At 35.9% G+C, this 20,987-nt stretch overlaps 1 protein-coding gene across 5 annotated transcripts in view; it reads right to left on the bottom strand.

The window, feature by feature from the left end:
- LOC105345573 (CAP-Gly domain-containing linker protein 1) overlaps positions 1-20,987 on the bottom strand; it is a 41,427-nt gene that overhangs the window by 6,863 nt on the left and 13,577 nt on the right. For 3 of the 5 annotated variants that reach the window (XM_066075838.1, XM_066075840.1, XM_066075839.1), the window contains exons 2-14: positions 17,450-19,595; positions 15,297-15,455; positions 14,423-14,534; positions 13,479-13,581; positions 12,091-13,129; positions 11,272-11,354; positions 10,947-11,052; positions 10,125-10,325; positions 3,759-3,973; positions 3,081-3,162; positions 2,510-2,668; positions 2,142-2,197; positions 1,922-2,027 (exon numbers count right to left, since the gene is read on the bottom strand). In XM_066075838.1, the coding sequence (XP_065931910.1) occupies positions 1,922-2,027; positions 2,142-2,197; positions 2,510-2,668; positions 3,081-3,162; positions 3,759-3,973; positions 10,125-10,325; positions 10,947-11,052; positions 11,272-11,354; positions 12,091-13,129; positions 13,479-13,581; positions 14,423-14,534; positions 15,297-15,455; positions 17,450-19,595 (4,567 nt within the window). The remainder of the gene's footprint in view (positions 1-1,921; positions 2,028-2,141; positions 2,198-2,509; positions 2,669-3,080; positions 3,163-3,758; positions 3,974-10,124; positions 10,326-10,946; positions 11,053-11,271; positions 11,355-12,090; positions 13,130-13,478; positions 13,582-14,422; positions 14,535-15,296; positions 15,456-17,449; positions 19,596-20,987) is intronic. The other 2 variants (XM_066075842.1, XM_066075841.1) reach the window with 2 other exon arrangements.

Consider the following 20,987-nt stretch of genomic DNA (forward strand, 5'->3'; position numbering starts at 1 on the left):
CAGTAATTAAACCCTGCTGCTAATTAGTCCAGCTTCTTATAAGATGCTTCCCTGCATCATCATTTCTGTCCTAATATATATGCATAGGCTAGCTAACTCCCAACACATTTTCCCACTTTGTTCTGATGCAGTGCACACAGATGCTGTGCAATGTTAAAACTTGACATGAGGGATACAGCTTATCACCCAGTCAAACTGAAAATAGACATGCTCTAAAATGCTGAGAAGAAAGGAAAAAATTCTTTGAGTTTTCGATACATCTTCTGTGAAGCAGAGTGGATCTAGCCAGTTTGCAAGCTTTGGTTAAATGAGACTTCATCTCTCAACCTGTGGTTCAGCTTTTCCCCAGGTTTTATTGTTCATAAGCAGGGAGGAAATCAATATATTACTATTGTTCCTAATGAGAACCAAATAATAACCTCTTGCTTTCTTCAAACAATAATTCATGCTTCATTGTCCCCTAAAGCTGACTCCTAACAATATGACTCTAAAGGTACCCGTACTAACAACAATAATAAACCTCATGCATCATACATATACCGGTACCCAAATAACAGGGTTATACAGTATTACGTTCGTATTAACTCAATATAATTGTGAAACGAAGTAAAATATGTTGTCAGTTATCTATAAATTTTCAAAGTTTAAGGGTCTTCAATAAAAAATGTCAATTTCCAAAAATTTTAAACAGTGATGCCACAAGAAAATAATACATTAAATGTCTGCAATGATGAGCATAAGATTTAAAAAAATTTAAGTGTGATGGCCAAAACCTGCTTGCAATAATGTGCAATGTTGATAGTTATTAATAAAAAAAATTTAAAAAGACAAAAGGCAATATTTTTGTAATGTTTATATGGTTCTGCAATCTAAAAATGAGTCATCTTTTCTTAATGAAAAAGCATAAATTGAAAACCCTCAAAGTAAAAAGTCAAACTCTTTCAATCAATTCTAATCAGCACACATTAAATCGTGTAGATTTCTTTAATCAGAATCCCTGGGATTTTAAAGTTTGAGAAAACGACCAGAATGTTTTCAATTCGGATCTCTCTTGTTGACATTCCGAGTGTTAAACAACATAGCATAAATTCCAGTGTCAATAGGACTATCTCATTAAACTAACCGATAGTGTTCTTACATACAGGGGCTATAACAAAGTCCCTCCCCAGCAGGACCAGATTACCAAGGTGTGTTAACCCTGGGAGAACCAGTCCAAAGTACACGGGCACTCAGATCTATGGTAGGTTAGGACTGATATAGCTATCCTTGAGAAGTTAAGTATTGATCATGATGACCAAACAATACCTATCAAACATATACTAGTCTGGTATTCAATGAAAGAAAAAGGCGAGCAAGCTCTCGTACCCTACTGGGGGGTACAACTCCCACATTGCTTGACGATAATGAGTGGCAATGTATGCATTTAATACAACAAAAAATGAAATAACCAGTTAATTGGCAGTTAATCGCGAAATAAAGTCGGCCTGAATAAAAATTGGTTTACAGTATGTCCTCATAAGCTATTTAGTTTTAAGGCATTCTGCTCAGTGTTTAGGAAAGCTAGGTTGTCCTGACAAACTCTTTCAGCAGCATATTCAGAATTGGTCATCTCATTAAATTCAAATGGGTCAAAATTCCCAAAATAAGAATTGAATCAGAATTTCGTGCAAATGTTCACGCCTTATGAATTAAAACACCCTCATGAAATTCTGTTTAGCTGTTTGGAGAGAAAGTGTATCACTTTCAGAGAAAGAAAATCAGAAGCGATGGACTGAGGGATTGAACAGACAAGTCAAAAACAATACTGGTATATATCCCATGCAATCTGTTTCTGTTGGGTATTATTACTGTATATCAATATTTTAATTGCTGACAATATTTAGCCTAGAAGCATTAATGATGGGAGAGAGATTAAACCTACCTTCCATTTGCTCTTCATGTTTATTCCTGAGTGCTGAAATGTCATCTTCCTGAGCTTTTTTGAGTTTTTGGATTATTTGAGAATTATCAGATTTTATTTCAGCAATCTAAAAAAAGTATATATACATGTAGATAGGGTGTATTTTGGTTTTCAGTACAAGAGAGGAAGTGAGGATGCAAAATGACAAGGATGAAAGAGTTATGCCCCTTGACACACTCACCGTTTCATCGTGAGAGGACTTCAGTTGGTGTATCTCTTTTTTGTGGTATTCATCAGCTGAAGAAGGAAAGATGCATATTATTTCAAATAAAAATCAACTCAAGAGCAGATTTAATTTTTGATTACAAATAAATAGAAGAATCTTATAATCAAAACACAATATCAAGACAATCCAATTCAAAAATTACATAGTTATATTTAAAAATCATGTAGCTAGCTGTTGTAATAAGAACAAGATAAGATGTCACTTTTGGGGTTTCATTTTCAATATTTAATATTCTAAAAAATTAAAACATTTTTTTTTCTTTTTGCTTTGTATAATAAACATCAAGGACATGTAACAATACATATGATATTGTATCCCCTTACATAGCTGCCTGTAATTTGACAAGCTGTCTTCATGTTTTTCCTTTTCCCAGGATATCTGTTTTTCATGCTCCACTTTGAGGGCATTGATTTGGTCCAAATGGTCCTTACCCAGTTGTAAGATGTGCTCATCCAATTTATCCTTCTGAGCCTGAGTTTCCTCTGCAATCAAAGACCTTCAGCTTGCATAAATAATCCAAGCCAATCAAATAAACACAGGATGATAGAGATCAGCTGCTCCTCAAGCAGATTTATCTGGGCGATATAATTCCTTATATTTTGGTTCAGCTAGTTATAATTCACTTATCAAAACATTAAAGGGAACTAAAATTGGCCTATAGAACATGCTCACTTGTGTTAAAGTTGTTTATATCTTATCTTAAGGATCACATTAAGATCCATATCAACTTTTTATACAAACTCTCCTTGTATCATCCAAATATCAAATTCTAGCATGTCAAATGATCAGATTCACAAAACTACATGGATGCAGATATGTTTGGCATGAATGATCGATTCAGCATGTAATTGTCAAGGCATGTTGGCTATACTGAGTTTGGTAACAGGTTCTTACCAATCTGTGTCTTGGTTTCTTCCAGTTGTCTCTGCAGTACTTTTACTTGAGCTGACAACTTTGGATTCGAAAATGCATCCAACTGCAAACAGAAACAATTACATGTATATTAAACTTTCCTCCAAAATGAAGCAGTGCATATATCCACATTATGAGCCTTGCTTTTATCTACAAAAGACTTTATGTTATATTGAGAGGTTATTGGATGTAAAAAGATTTTATTCATCTGTAGAAATGAGTTTATATCAATTAACTTATCCCTACATTATTTCTGTTTGAGATGGTTGCTGCAAATATTATAGAAACATGTATATAAAGAAAACTGCTGCAATATTTGGTAAAAAATTTACTAGTCAAAGGAGGCTGGGTGGTCAAAAAATTAACAATCAGATTTACCTTAAATTTTGACATACAATATTTTCGGCCATAAACTAATTATAAGTGAAGAAAAAATCCAAATATTTTAGCTTAAAAATTTGAGCACTTTCCTATTCATGTATCTTCATACAAAGAAGGTAAATATAGCCTAAAAATGGCCACAACCATCCATTCCTCTTACAGCCACTTAGTTGCTGCTTTTCCATTTGTTCTTGAAGTTTAAAATACATGTGTTTGATCACTGTTAAAGTCATAAGATGCTGGGCCTGTGGGGATCACCCTTAATACAGTGGTACCTACATCTTCTGAGAGATATTGCACCATCACGGTCATGGCATCGAAAGCCTGCAGGTTGCTCTTCATCTGCAGCCTGGCATAGTTCAGTTCCTTGGTGCGAGTCTCGCACAGCGCCTCGAGACGTGTCACTTCCTGTTTGTTTTGTAGACTGATGACATCAGCCTGCTGATTGGCTGATTTCTGGTTGTTCTTTGTTTTTGTCTTGTTCCTGTTTTGGTCTGAAAAAATAAGTAAATTGCTGTAATATACATTTGATAAATGCCTGCTGGTTTTTAATCTTGAATACTGGATAAATGTTAAATTGTGAGAATATTTGATTTTTCTTATCTTAAGTCTGAAATTGATATGTAAAGACTTTTTGTACTGTATACCATCAATTACCCAATTCAAGATATCAAATATCTTTTCAATAGTTAGTTAAGTTGATAGTTAATGAAAAATCTTTACATGACACGTGCAATCAGATATGAACAATCACTGAAAATGATCCTCCCAATGCTCAGACTATACAATGAAAGCGCACTGATTCAAATAAAAAAAAAAACAACCTGACATCCCATTATGTTGCAATTAAGGTTTAATGTCAGCTTACCTGATATTACAAAGGTGTGAAATATGAAGAAAACTAGTGTTAACATCCCTACAGCATACATGTATTACCAGCCTACCCCTAGTCATCTAAATCTGATAAACATGAAAGGCTCAAAACCACCATAGATTCACATAATTATATATGTGCCCAAACGTCACAGTGCATAAAATGCAAGCGAAAGTTGTCATGCTGTTAAGGCATTTAAAATTTTGGTGTACCTAATCAATATTCTGGAGATTTCCAATTTAAAGACATAGACCCTCCTTCTTCACAGATAAAAACAGCTCTTGAACCTACTGTAAATTTTTTACATTTAGTTTGATCAGGGGAGTGGATGTATATTTACAGAGCATATATACCAACAACAGAAGAATTTTGAATTAAACAAATTGGAGGGTTTTTCACCTACTTGAAGAGGAGACATTAGTTTTAAATTGTACCAACATGAAATTCAAACCTTATTGAAATATATAGCAGGGCCTGTTAAAAGTTGCATATGGCTACCACATTCCTTCACTTTGTAATTGTTAAATCTTATAAAGCATGCATGATTTGAAATTCTGAGCATCAGATTCTGCCAAAAGCCATGTTCAATTTTTCTCACAGCAAAAACAGACAGGTTTTTAATCAAAAACAACACCATGAGCTTCACAAACGCATATTCTCTGAATAGCTAAAAAAAAAAAAACCTGCAATACATCATCAGTTGTTCAAAATGAAGAAATCTCATTATCCAAATTTTTGGTCCTAAGATGAAGACAAAGCTTGTGGTTGAAGTTTCTGCAGAGTTCAGTTACTCATAACCACTTTACTAATCACTGTATTCATCAAGCATTAATATGCATTGCTATGCAAAAAGAATAATCAGTTAATGCTGCTTAATCAACAATCGCATACCATTAGCAAACTAGAAAGTTTTGGAAGAGAACAATGGGCACAAAGGCATCACACATACATGTAAAAAGCCAGATTTGTGGTTGAAGAAACATGCTAGACAATGCAAATATATGCATCAATATGCCATTGACAATGCTGTTAATAATACCCCTAATGAAATATTAAGAGGGTAACATAGGCTTATTCACTTCTTACCTCCCCTGGAGAAGAGCTTTTCGAAGCTGACAAGAAGAGACCTAGGTCTACTGGGTCTGGAGCCTTTGTTGGACATATTGCTGCCCAGTGTAGATCTGCTTCGATTATCACAAATTACAGAGGAAAATAGCTCCCCTCTGGTCAATAAGGACAGACTAGAGTTAATAAAACCACTGTCCTATTCCGGTCACATACACCAGCTCTTATTGATCATATCAGCAAGCATTGATTATACAGGATGGCCCCACAATAAACATCTGTGACTTTTTTTGTCTCCTCAAACAATAATATTATTACACCATAGTTGCGAAAATTGATTTTACTCTCAAAGGACAGCAATGACGCTGACACCAAATGCACTTCCTCCACTAAAGTTGAAAAATCTTTAAATGCGGAACCTTGGTCTCCGCAAGCATCTGTTTCCAGTCGTCAGAATTACGACATGTAGGAGAGCAGGCGTGCCTCCTTCTAATCGCCCTGGGATATCAAATAAAACTGCTATTGTATATGCTACTTTTTTCTGCAACTTTTTGACTGCCACTTCTGGAGTCAGAGGGCAATATAAGTTCCCATTCTCCAGATATCCCAGACAATAAGCAGACAAGTAACGACTTTAAAAAGCTTTAAACTGCTCATTTTGACATCAATATTCAATAAAACAGTTCACAAAATGTCTTTGTTTGTTATCATGAAACAAGAATGTTTTAAGAACAATTAATCAATTTATCAGTTTAAAATAAATATGTTCTTTTATCTTATCTGTAAATAAAGACAAAGCAATAGAAAAAAATATATAACTTGCCACTGATATCTCTCCTTGAAATAAAACAATAACCAATTTTATCCTCTCACGAAACAAAATAAAATCCGAAACACAAGTCCTCCCAGAAGCAGACGTGGAAGTGCAGTATAACAAAGAGAGATGACCACCGCTGCAGATGCTGCTTAATTGCCTACTTCCTTACATTTTCACAGCAACTCAAAAAACCTTCCCCCTCCCCCTCCATGAGTCAACTGTTGGAGAAGGCAAAATACTTCAACATGTGGTAGGAGGATCATCATCAGACAAATTAAATGGAAGAAATGGCCAGGAACTCTGATCTCTCAGCATACTTGTGCAGTCTTCAAAATCAAAACATTCACTGTCTTCAGCAATATTCTCAGATGTTCCTTTGTTTGAGGAGAAGTGGTTAGGGGAGAACAAGGAAAGGTATCATTAAGAACATTAACAAGCTAGTTCTCTGAGATTCAGGGATGTGTTCCCCTCTTAACAATGAGGTGGTTCCTTGAAGAAAAATTGAATCCTATTTTTCTTCCTTTTAATTTTCTCCAGGCTATCTCAATCGCCTAGTATCTTAGTCATACACCCAAATGTTTTCAAAATATAACCTTCTAAATAAGATAGATGAAAAATAAGATGCATAGGTTATTTCTTAGTGCATTTTGTGGTCAGAAAAGGATGTGACCTCAGGAGCCTTAAATAGGAAGAGAGTTGTCAAAAACAGTAAATATTCTGTCGTATCATTAAACAAGTCTTATCCTGCTATTAACATTTTTACACAAAACACTAGATGTGATCCGGTACATTGAGGGTATCACTTTTCATTGGACTATTCAATGGTACACTAATAGGTAGTTGACAAACATAATCTATGCAGCTTTCAATCAAATTATGGGTAAGACCAAAAATAGGACTTTTATCTAGGCCCTGAATCAGCAACTTTAAAATATATTTCCCCCATGGCATTCTAGCTGACCTCTTCAACAAAGATTACCTTGTTTTAGACACATCCTGAGCATGGCAGCCAGCATCCTGTTACCTTACCACAGAACCATGCATGCAAGAACCAAATTAACCTTCCGTTCTACAGTCAAAAGCAATGTTCCAAACCATACAGTAGTGTATTGTACTGACCAAAGTTTTTAAACATTAATCTCTTAGTTAATATTTTTTAAGCCTAATAAATCTTAGACATACTTAAGTAAGGGTAAAGCCTTTAGAGAACAATGTACAAATTCAGCAGAAAGATGTCCAGATACGAAGTACATTGATCAATTGGCTTTAAACACCCTTTCTATTTTTTCTTTTAAAATTCAAATATACTTTAAAGCAAATAAACCATTTGTCTTTGGGTGGTGATGTGTTACCAGATAATACATTGTAGCTCACAGCATTTTCAGTACTTAATGTAGCTGTTGTATTCTTAAGGCCTTGCGACCACAACAGACAAAAATCCTTTTTTAATGAGTGATTTGTGAAAAAAAAAAATGAAATGCATTAAAGGTCATTACCCTCTACATGTTTAAGTTTGTGTTTTTTCCAATAAAAATAAAAAGAAAGTTGCTATGCATATTAGACGGGTAAATGGTTTTGCATTTAAAAATAAACACCATCATAAAAACATATCAGTGATAAACTTCAACCTACCATAACCTTTTGACCTGCGGCTTTGACTGACCCATAACACGTACAGAGCTAGTTCTGATGACCAGTAACACACTGTAATAACCACGAAGTAGACACCACAAAATACCACTGCACGGTCAACCACGGGCCAGGGCAGCCACTCTGGGTCCACTGTGGGCGGCCATAATGAAGTCCACCACATCTTGGTACCACCTCAGAAACCACACAAAATTTCCTTTGGATTTACATCATAACAAACAACAGGGACCTCATTCTTTCTGTGTAACACTCAGAAAGGTGTTAAATTTCTCAGTACTTGCAGATAATAACCTTCACAAGATTGCTCAGGTGAAACTGTTCTGTCAATGCCTGTAATCAAAAATCCCATGTACCGAAAAAACACCCTTAAACGTATATTGTCAAATATTGTTAGAAGTCGGCATTGAGGTAACCTGGTGAGTGTGTATTTAAATCTAAGGATCAAACTGGGTGCACTTCTTGAAATTGAGATTTATTGATATAAGCTTGTTCATTACTCGTGGACTTTTTATAATGACTGTATCTAACCAACCCACTTCACTGATTGTTGTCCACTGTAGCGCTTGAACCAACCTTTAAAGCACTTCCATGTACATACTAATAAATCAGCTGAGCTGACAGATAATCAATTTTCATTGCTGCTCTTCAAACTTCATTAATCTTCATTATCAAAATTCAAAAAAAAAAAAGGGTTTAAGGTACGTACATGTATGTGTTGCACATATGTATTCATTGACAAAGGTAGATAAAACGTGAATTTTTTTTATGTGAGAAAAAATGTGTATAATGAGATAGTTATAAGGTTGAGGAAGATTCCTTAGGAAGAGGTAGTTTACAATGCAAATTCCTAGACCTCATCTGAGATAACATCATAATGAAAAACTGTTCATTTTTTATGTGCTTTGCGGCCAAGAGAGGTGACCACCTGGGTAATAATAGTGACTCCTAGCCTTATTTAAACACAATGTTGACATCCAGTATGCATTTGCTCAATTGACAATTTGATTTCATCTAACTCAAAGATAATGGTTTAAAGTGCTTAATTTCCATGACTTTTTATGAAAGAACAAAAAAATATATCTTGTATTATTTCTATGTACTAAACCCACATATATCTCTTGTTACAATTAATCTACCATGTAAAATAAATCACTAGCGCCAGTATCCTAGATATGGTTCAGAGCAGAACAATACTGAATATAATCAGACCTCCACTCAATTTGTTTGTGATTATCCTCCAATTAATTAACATACCACAGATTCCAGCCACCCCCTACATCATTTCAATTGGTCAGTTAAATCTTCATTAGTCCTAAAGAGACTCATTATTTTCCTTTCCACAAGCTCTAATACCTGCCCATCATTATCAAGGCATGAAATTGACAGACAGAAAAATGCCAAGAAGGCCCCAAATCTCCACCAAACATATCCAGGGAGAAAATTAATAACACATGTCTTCAGTTTGGGAAATCAAGTGGTGTATGTTTTAATGATTGAAGCAAACAGCATGTGTATTGCGATTTATATACAAAAACTCATCAGAAGGAGAGAAAAGAAAGGAACATCAAATTTTCATGAGGTGCTGTGTTTTTCCGGAGATGAAAACCTGAACCATGTACTTTCCACACACAGGATAGCTTTTCTGTGTTTCTGTTTATAATTAAATGAAAAAAGAAGCTCCCACAAAGCAAGAAGATTTTTCTATTTCAAGAGTCTCAATTAAAAGAAAAAACAAGCTTTTTCCATTAAACGGGCAATTCTGACAAAAGTAATTGTAGACATCTCCACATAAACAACATATCCACATCTGTTTTGAAACCCTTCAATGCCAGGACAAGTCATTTTATTTAATAAAGAATAATTTCATAGAACCTTAATTTACTGAAATTTTATCTTGATTGGAATTTTTGTTGAAGTAAAAAATGAAATTTGACATGATTTACGCACCATTTCTTCTAATTTAAGCTTGATTAAGCATTCATGTAACCTTGAATTGTTTGAAACAGACCCAACTTTTAATGTTTTTCTGGGTGTTGATTTATCATCTTTCTTTTTTTTGTGATTCATTAGAATTAGACAAACCTTTGGATTTCTTGTGAAACAAATTCAATTTCACCTTTTATAATCCATTTGTCTCTAAAACTGTTTAGAAATTTTAAAACTACCCAACAGTGTGTTACCTGTAGTCACAATAAATCAACCATTCTTAATTTCAGCTTTCCCATCAAGTTTAACTTACTGTTGTTCTTTCGAGCTGATGGTGGAGATTTAGGCTTGTTATCTCCCTTTGCCTTCTTTACATCTTTCGGAGTAGCCTTTCTATTTTCTGGTTGTGAAGCGAGTTTTGCCCTGTCACCCCGGGAGTTAGTATTTTTAAGAGGTCTGTTAGCGGGAGAAGAGTCAAGACTTCTAGAAGCCTGCGAGGTTCTTCTGATAGAAGCTGTGAGTGATGGTATTAACATGAAGATTAGACATGCAAGATCTGTGATAAGTGAGAAGTGAATACTATAGGGTATTAATTGTCCAAGACATGCATTAAGAAGCAAGTTGTCAGCATTAAACATTAGGTATCTTAAATCATTGTCAGATAAGTCTGTATTCTTACTTTTGAAAAGTAAAAATTAACATTTGAAATGGTAAAAATCTCCACCTTATTAGATGTGTATTTATAAACATTTACGTTGTGTTTTCAGTAAGAAATTTAAAATACAAATATCAATTAATTTTTCATTTTATTTCCTAATCTAATTCATAAGATACCAAGTGTAACAGTGCAACAGTAGATTATCCACAGTATTTGATGCAAGAAAATTTCATATTTAATTTTTCTCCAAAAGTACAATTACGTTATTATGACAAGTTAAAAATTGAAGCATCCAATACTCATGAATGTACTCAAAACTGTGAATGAGATCTCTCTTCCCAGACTAAATCAACAGAATGACATAAGCAGTTCCCTAAAGTACCAGTGTCAAATAGAGTTAAAATAGTTAAAGCTACATGCACATAGAACAAAAAGAAAGCTTCCCCTTAACCATATAACCCCATCACAAAGACTTACGAGTGATTGGAGGAATACTGCTGCGGGCAGGAACAGATTTCCGTCTTGATTGAACTCCAACATCAGAAAGTTTTGCATTCTTTGCATTTAAGGCCTTTACAGATCCCTATGAAATTAACATAACCATTCATATTTTCTGATAAAATATGCAAAATAATATGTGAAGCTTTAATCAAGATTTTAACAATGTTCTTTTTTTCTATAGCAATGAGAATTTGAGAAAGCATTCATGTATATTTGAAGCATATTATTAGAGATAATGCATGAAGTGAAATCTAAGGAGGATAACTCTGACAGCCTTGAGAGCTGTGTCTGGGGTACCTACCTGAGAAGCCGTTGACATGGTGCTGGATGTACTGGCCCTTCTCTCTCGGTCCTGGAGGCTGGAGACCTTACCCACAGCTTTATCTGTGGAGGGACAGAATCAACTCATCAACATACTGATACAACACACTGCATAACGCTGGTATACACAAAATCCAATCAGCATCAAATTTAACACACAAAAATCAATACCGATTACTCCATCTATTTACTCCCTGTTGATCAATGCACTTCTCTTCTGTACTAATGATGCTCACATAAATTAATATCTTATGTTGAATAATCTGACGACAAATTCAAACTCATCTGATTCATAGGAAAAATTTTCAGAAGACCAATAGACATGGAGATCAGCTTCACTTATATAATGACTGGGAGGAGACCAGACTACAGGGTAATGGGGTCACTTTTACACATACACATTACTTAACATTAATTATATTGATGTACCCTGTTATTTCCTTTCCATCACAAACTGTCTAAATGCAGTCCCCATTGACATCTCTTTGCTGGGGTATAATTTGACTTTATTGCTCTGTTTAACAAGGTTTATCCTTAAGGGAAATGTAATCTAGATTTTAATGACCAAGGAGGATTTCTGCCAAGTGGGACATCGTAATGTGACATGTTTTACGCCTAGAGATCGATCATTTCTTCCGCAATAGCTGGAAAACTAATTTTAGTTTCAAAGATAAAATGAATCAACCAATGAAACAAAAGCATTGAATAAATAATTGATGGTATAGAATATTTTCAATAAAGGGCTTATTTATATCCCTTAATTCTAATGCTAGTAGTTTTCATTCACTACAATACTCACTAGAAGGTTTTTGCACAATCCTGGGAGTGCCTGGAACACTAGACTCCCCTCCTCCGTCTATTCCGGCCAGATCCGAATGGCTACTCCGTACAGAGCTGATTGCGGATCCAAGTAAGCTGCTGCCAACAGAGTCATTCAAATCCAGTTTGGGAGCATTGGAGCTCCCATTAGAGGCTACAGAAGACAGTCTCTTCACAACATCTCCAGTAAAATTGCTCCTAGGGGAGTTCTTCTTACTGGTTGCAGGAGATGACTCCCTTCTTATTGCAGACACTGGGGATCCAAGGTTTAATTTACTCTTCACTTTGCTGAAGTCTGGTGTAGGTAGACTGGGTAGCTTTTTCTTGGGCTTTTCTTTGGTTGCCACCTCTTTTTTAGCTGTGGGTGGTGGGGGTGTACTGAGATAGCTCTCTAGCTTACTTTTCACTTCAGCCTTAGGCTTTGCCACATTTTTTTCTGCATCAATCTGCGACATTATACTGTCCCATTTACTCTTGGGAGGAGTCCTTTTAATGATCTTTGGTGGCTCTTTTTCCACTTTTTCTCTCCTCTTTCTTACCTCTGCAACTTCTTCCTTGACTGCTTTGGCTTTCATTTCAAGTAATTTTGCTGCCTTCCCTTTTGGTCCCATGTTCCGTTTATTCTTTGCAGCTTCAGTATTATCGTCCTTGGATTTCACAGGAACTGGGGTTTTGATATAGTCTGCTATCCGAGATCCCACTTTTATATTAGGTTTCCTATGCTCAACTTTCTCAGCCTCTTTTTTCTTCTTTTTCACATCCCTTTTCTGTGCCTGCCTTGCATCCTCAGCAGTAACACTGCCCTCGTCTCCACTTTCATCCTCAGAGACTTCCTTAACCGTGACCTCATTCTCCTCCTCGGGCTCCTCAACCCTCTCCTCCAGGTCCTCTGCCTCCTCCTGAGGCTGTCCTCTATCCCTGGTGATGTCCACGGTCACATTCAGCTTGTCCAGTTGCTGGTCAGCCTCTATCCTCTCATCCTCTTCTACTGTGTCGGGCGCACACAGCGGAACATCAGCCTATGAATACAACAACGGCAACTTGTTAGCATCATTCATCATGTCATGCTGAATGAAAGAGATAATGTTTTCTCACTGAGACTATAATCAGCCTCAAACAGAGCAAGCTCTCTCAGGTAACACAATTATAGTTTTATTTTAGAAATCATTTTCACGGATGAAAAAAACAACAACGTTTTACTTTTCATGCTGACATATTATCATTCCAAAAATATCGTTTTACATCATACACAAATACAATTGTTATAGTTATGAAACCAAGAAAACAATTTTCATTGTAAGCAGTAAATATAGATACACAAGATATTTCACACTTCAGAATCTCAAACTGAGAAAAAAAAACACCCACTCCGTTTTCTATGGGCTCTGTGTCTCTCTCCTCACTGGCCAGGGGCAGAATATCTTCAGCAGAGATTCCTTTAATGTCTGTCAACAGGTTTGACATGTTTTCACTACAAAACAAGATAAATGATATGTATATACAATCCACTCAAGCTCAGCAGGATTTGATATTTAGTTGATGGAACCTAGACAGAACAACAGAACCTAGGGGACCTTTTTGCGGGCACAAGAACTTATACACAAACAATCAATTTATCGCGAACTTATGACTTGTATGGAAAAAGAAATTGTTACAAGAGATACATAACTTATCTTAAACAAAGTATATCTAAGTCAGCAAACAACGACTGTAACTATTCCAAGCCAAAATTATAATGCATCAGACAATTGTTGAAGATTAAAATAAATGCACAAAGTAATTTATATTCATTAATCATTCAGTGTGAAATGCACCTGAAAGTTGAGAGTAAAGTTTAAGACCCCTAAAAAACCGGTCTTTTCAGCTGTCAAAGTCTAGGAAATGTTTATTCAATGTGAAGAAAGCCTTCAGAAAGAGGCAGCACCTGAGCTGTGTATTCATCCTTAATCCTAACTAGATCCACACGATATAAAAGACCCTGTGTTCTCCTATACTTTATGTAGCTGGTCCAATTTAAATGTCACAGGATTATTAGCTTGGTGTCAATCTCTCACAAAGTTACATCCTAATCAATATCTCATTAATAATTCCACTGTGTTGTTACCAGCAATCCCTCAAATTAAACATTTAGGAACTCTTGGATCTTAGCTTGCTTCATCAAAGATTGTTTCAATGCACACAAATTTGCAAAGACAGTTATTTCATTCAATTGATTTCCATTTATAAGTAGAGAGTAAGGTCCTTGTAGTTGTCCTTGTTATCGTCTTCTCTGTAAACTGTCAAACTGACTACAGTAATAGTATCGTACTTACGATTCCGAGTCATCCTTTCCCAAATCATTCTGATCCGCTAAAACTGTGCCAACATCACTACAAATATCTGAATCACTTTCTTCCAAGATCTGCCCTGCCCCTCTCAAGACAGCTGAAAATCACCAAAAAAAAGAGAAAAATCTCCTTGTGAAATGACAGATATAAATCTCGGGCCACGCACACACACATGCATGTAATAACAGATTATTGAATTCCATGAACTTCTGCTACGGTTCTCGTAGCCACAGAGGAGCCCTATCTTGTGGAATTTGTCATGAAATATTCACAAGACAACTGTTTTGTGTTAATGGATCAAAAAACAAGACAAGTTGTTTAGCTGTGCACAGCACACGTAATCAACAAGTATATATTGTTACAACTGTATCTGAACTAGTTCCATGTAACTGCCTGGACTTGGTTTTCTCCTTCTCCTGGTTACGACAGAAAACAGTCTTCCTGTTACATGCCTACCTGTCATCCACTGACTAACAGTAGACATTAATTGAGGCACTAAGCTCTATACCAAGAAGCTGCAAATCTGGCATGTTTAGCTGTGTCATAAAATCACCCATTAATACCTATTGCATAAAAGTTCAATTTCTTATAAATCTGGTCAACACTTAGAGAGTACATGTATATGGAATTTTCAGGCATATATCAATTAGTCTAAAGAACAAATGTGATTTTTTAAGATCACACCTGATGTGTAAAAACATTTTAATTTGTAGTTAAACATATTCAGTAATTAACATAACTCTATATATTTTAGCACATGCACTAAGGTACTCTCTCTACTTCCAAGACCATAAAGAATTTGTGAAAGTATCTCATGCATGTGCAATAAAAATCTGCAAAAACATCCGCTACAGCATACCTGACTGGAAGTTCTTGAAGGACTGAGCATAAGCCGCATCCAGATCGGTCAGTTCCAGGCCAGCCATGGAATCGGAGGACTGTGCCATCTTCTCGGCCCAGTCCAAGGGGGAATTAATGGTCAGGGTGCCCCGCTCCGAGTCAGTGTCCGGCACATAGCCTGTTAATATATGTCAACATTCTCTATCAGAGTAAGCCATCAAAGTCAATTAAAGAGGACCCCCAAATAAGTCGTCACAACATTTATATCCATCTGTTGACCTGTCAAACAGTGACCTTGATCAGGTGAAAAACTGTCCTAACAGATTTTAAGCTTTCATAAACTTCATGGAGTACATAATATGGATCTAATTTTTCCTGATTTTACTTCAGTAAACTTAATCCAATACACACCATACTTATATTGTGTTTAATCCACAGAAGTCAATGTTAATCCCTTGTGATTAGTGGTGTGAATAGACCAGTAAGTAAATGCTTTAATCTCTCTGTTGGTCATTCCCGATTCCTTCCTAATTCGTTTTTATCAGTGGGAGATAGCAAGTGACTACCGACTACGTTTATCTGTCCTACCTAAATTTGTTTGGACAATGAATTTGTTATGAAATTCAACATGTTTACTGTGGTATCAAAAACAAAAACTGATTAAATAAACTCCAAAAACATACAAAATATTTTCTTAAAACTTTACCTTTGTAAATGTTAAGTTCTATTTTCTAAAAATCCTATAGATCCAACTTCAGCCAAATTTTCATAGCTACAGGAAGTTATGCAAACCCAAAATCAAAACGCACCTAGGTTGCTCGTTCGCAATACATCTTGAAAATCTCTTAAATAAACAATAACAAATTTCTACCTGAGAGAAATCATATCCTGACCATGAAGTGTGTTTTAAGCCTGTCAATTTTCACAATTTCCTTGCATCATACCTCCCAATGAGTGTCAGCAAATGTGCCGTATCTAACTACCTTTGTTCTCTGGTTGACGACTTTTGATCAGAAAGTTCATTTCACACTCAGGCCATTATTTTGTCAGCCGAGAAATTTAAAGCTAACTATTATCCATTGAAAGAATTGAAAAGTGAACATTTTCACAATTTAAGTAAGCCTTTTAAAAGCATTAGAGCAACTTTAATATACTTCAAATTTGAAAGTAATAAGTGCTTGAATTAAATTTTTTCTTTTTTAAATATCTGCAACCTTTTCAAACTGTTTCAATATTTCCTTTTTACATGCAAGATATTATCACCCAACATAAGGCTATTAGGAGAGTTTAAATAAAGGTGAATTGACTCCAAAAAGCAAACACTGTAAGTGAAGATGTTGGCATAGATATACAGTCTGTAAATATGCCTGAAGTAAATATTACAACTGTAACTCATTTTAAAATTTCACCTCATATAAGTACCTCTGAGTCAGTAATTTAGTAATTAATGCTGAATTTTAAAATTTGAGCTACGAAGTGTTATGCTAAATTGGTCAAAAAATTTCTTGAATTGTTTTTAAATTAGATAAACTTAACTAATTGACAAAAAACTTATTACAGTCTGTTTTATTTTGGATTTTTTCGCCAAACAACTACTGGGGAATTAAAAACCACACATAACATCTAAAACAAAATTCTCTTACCAGTACAAAATATACACTTTCCTGAAACAATTGGATTCGAATGATCTCACAGTTTAAAACTAACTGGCACAGCTCATTTCATTTTTGTAAAATATGAACTTGCAGTAAATCATTTTTTCTTTGATTATACATTGCAGGAAGATAAAATTCTTTTGTTTACTCTCAATACTTTTGAGAGCTGTATAGCCAATCTGATAATACCAGGTGCAATGTTGCAGATGCTAAAATAGCACGATGTGCACAATTAGTTTTTTATCATTCCGTAAGAAATATGCCTTAGTCTATCTGCTCTGATATATTTATCTAAACCATTTCCCAAGCCCATGGTTATCTTTTATATTGATAATCTAAATCATAAATCTGGGAGAAAAAGTAAAGATTTTCAAGCTTTTTTAATAAAAAACTATAAATTATCACCCTATTTGAATAATATTTTATAATGGCTAAGAAAATGAAACACAAAATATGATCCAATAAAGTTTTAACTCAACATACACAAACCATAAATTTCTTTACACATCAGTCTCACCTGTATCAGCACTGATGGAGGACACCAGTGACAATGGACGCTCCTTTTTCAAATGACCAGCAATCAAGTCAGCCTGTAGTTGAATTTCTTCCTTCTCCTCAATGAGTTGGTACAGATTCTGTTTCTCCTCAGTCACCGACTGTCTCATCTCACACGAGTCTGCCATTCTACCCTGCTCCAGTGTCATTATGTCCCCTTGTTCCGAAATCCCAGAATCTACCATTGGCAGCTTTGGTTTGGGTGCAATAAGGGTAGCTTGTGCCACACTACTGTCCGAAGCAATTCCCAAATTTGTAAGTTTTTCAGTCAAACTGTCCACACAATTGTCTACCTCTTTTTGGGCTGCCTTCAGTCGACTCTGGTCTTGAGTCAGGTTCATTGCTTTGTTCTCTAGACTGTCCTCTGAACTGACCGACTGTTCCTCCCCATCTGAAGCCTCTTCTCTCCAGTCCAAAGTATCAGAACCAATAATATCCACAGGTTTTTCCTCCCCGATTTTAAATGTTGCATTCAAATTGAATTTAACAGGAGCATCAAATTTCACAGCTTCACTTTCATCTTTGGTACGTTTATCTTTGGCCAAAGCACTGAAACTCGATAAACTGGATTTGGATCCACCTCCTGACACAACAGGAGTTGAGGTTATTGCATTTTCAGCCTCAAATGTGTCTCCCAGGGAAGCCACGCGATCCTGCCTTCTGACCAGAACTGAAACTTTGGACAACTTCTCCAAATCAGTTAGATTCAACAGTGACTTTTTCTCCCCATCCAACACATTACCAGTGTCCTCCTGCAACAAATCGGAATTAAGCTGAGAATCAAGAATATCCAACACCCCTAGACTAGAATTATGACTGATATCAAATGTGCCATCAGCTTGGGTGGGTGGGTGGAGGTCTTCAGGGTCCCTCTCTGGGCTTTGGGTGGAGCTGGTAGGTTGTGGGGGTGAGGCACCACCTTCCATATCAAAGGTCAAGTTAAGAAAATGACGATGATCAGAGGATAAACATTCTTTAACTTCCCCACTTATTGAGTCCTCCCCACTACTTTGTGTTACAGACTTAATATCTGTTGCATGGGGCATTTGAATTTCACTTAAATTGTAGGTTTTGTTCAAGTTCCCACTCACAAAAGTTTTGTTCCCAATTTTCTCAGTGGGCCCTGTATCAGGGGGTATCTGATTGTCTGACATGGTGTTTGTGGTGTCTGTGATGGTGGTGCCGGGTGGTGGAGGAAGCTTGGAAGGACCAGGTAACCTACTACGTTTGGAAGAGGTGGAGACCCCTGGTTCAAGCAAAGGTTGTGGCAAGGTGTCTAAGCTTGCATTATCATTTTCAATGGAATTGCAATTGTTTAAATTCTTATTGAAAGCATCTGCAGTTGAAGCGGGTGTATAAATAGCACTTTGCTTTAGATCTTTTGCACTCAAATTACACACCTGTTCATTATAAAGCTCTGGTAAACGTTTTGAGCTTGGTGGTCTGAGTTTGGAATCAAGCTTGGGTAAACATCTCTTTGTGGGTATCACTGTAGATTCCTGAGCAGCACACGTGTCCATGAAATCCACCTCATCAAAGTCTTCATTTTGTTCGTCAATCTTCGATGGAACTGTAATTTTCTCTTTGGAATCTCTCCTTACAAAAACCTGCGGCTGAGGTAACAACCGTCGCTGAGGTCTGATAGTGACTAGTTTTTGTTCGGGTACATCCTCAATCGGCACGTCTGTCTCTTCCTCTATTACATCACCGTGCAGGTCATGTGATACGAGTTCTATCTTGGACACTTTGTCAACTGGAGCAAATATTCCATGTCCGGGTCGACAAGTGAAATACCTCACACCCTCTACCTCACCATCATGTTTCCCTTCCGGCTCGAATAACTCGATTCCACACCATAATCCTGCAGCAATGTGTGTTTTTCCGAAATAACGCAGCGCACCGAGCTTTATCCCACCAATACAAACTTTGTCGCCAATCTGAAGTAGAGGTTTGATGGTCTCCGGTTTCAAAAATTGCTTTGGGTGCTCTTGTGTGCTTTGGCCTTGTATTTCAGAAGTTGCAGCGAAGGATTTGGGGGTTGGGAGGAAAGATCGCCTCTTTTCTCTACTCCTCCCTTCCGGAACAGGAAGCTTTCTCTCAAAGTTAGCCTGGAAAATATATAAATAAAAGATGTAATAATGCATGATTTTGATGGGAATTTATTCATATTGTATGAGTCAACATTGCAGGAAAAAGTGGCAATGGTTTTTTCACCATTATATTTGACCCCAGTAACAAGGAATTGATTTTAAGGAGTGCTGCACAGGATACTGTGTACAGTTTCCGACACAAATAAACTTGATTTTATTGCACAGCGTAGACAATCAATTCCAATAGTTTGTGAGTAACCAATTGTGTTGTAAAAAAAATCAATACAGTTTTGCTATAAATGAGATCACTTTGCATATATACACATAATAATATAGAATATTTATGTGCATAGATTACCAATATATATCAGCAACACGAGTCTGTGCCAGTATCTATAGCTAAAATCTCAAAATATACTTATACATATCGTGTCATAACTGTTTGTTTTTGAGTACCGTAAACATGATATTTTTATTTCAATGCAAGTTTTTTTTCATTACCCTGTATCAATACCTTTAGTATTAATATTGATACAAACATCATTAGCATCCTTTACCTGATACATATAGGGCAATGATCAGTATATTTTACAGTGTAAATATAGTTAGAGCTATATCATATGTATAAACATCATGTTATTTACACACACAGTGGTGTAACAGCTGTGATAGGGTTAGAAAGCTGTCTTTGTGTTTATTAAAAGCAGAACAAATCTATATGGTTATTATTAAGAAAACACTTTAAAAGCTGATTTTAAAGAAATTTGTGTTTTAAATCTTTATGGTTTGTCAAAGGAATGAAATGAAACCAAATTACATTGTATAAATAATGATTGGGTGGTTTAAAATAATTATTAATATAGTGAAATACTGTATACACGGTTATTTTCGCCCCATGTAATTTTCGCCCTTCTAGACTTGCAAACAGTTTTGCCCATCTTAATTTCGCCCAGACAAGGTTGGGTTTCAAGAGAAATAACTTAATGAGACATTGAAATAGGCGCAGTCTTAAATTCGCCTGCTGACAATAAGGGCAAAAGGGGCACAAATAAAACGGGAGCAAAAATATCCCTGTACACAGTACGTACTATTCACAAATACAGAGTCTCGATGTAAAATCAACTTGCACAATGCCTCTACAGTAAAACATGTTAAAATTTTTTGGGATCTGGTTTCCATGTACAAGAATCAATGGATTTCACATTTCTCCTATTTGACATGATTTTGTAGCCTCTCCCCAATCAATCAAACGCAATTCTCTGGTTTTTTCTTGAACTATCCATTACTCATGCAATAATCAGTCACTTTTGAAAAAATTTTGATTCATGAGATGACATTTTTTTTTTTAAATATGTAGATACACAAATGTAAATTTCACAGGCATATATTAAAACTGGTTAGTTTTCCCTG

Source organism: Magallana gigas, chromosome 2, assembly GCF_963853765.1.
Source record: "Magallana gigas chromosome 2, xbMagGiga1.1, whole genome shotgun sequence".
Classification (NCBI taxonomy): Eukaryota; Metazoa; Mollusca; class Bivalvia; order Ostreida; family Ostreidae; genus Magallana; species Magallana gigas.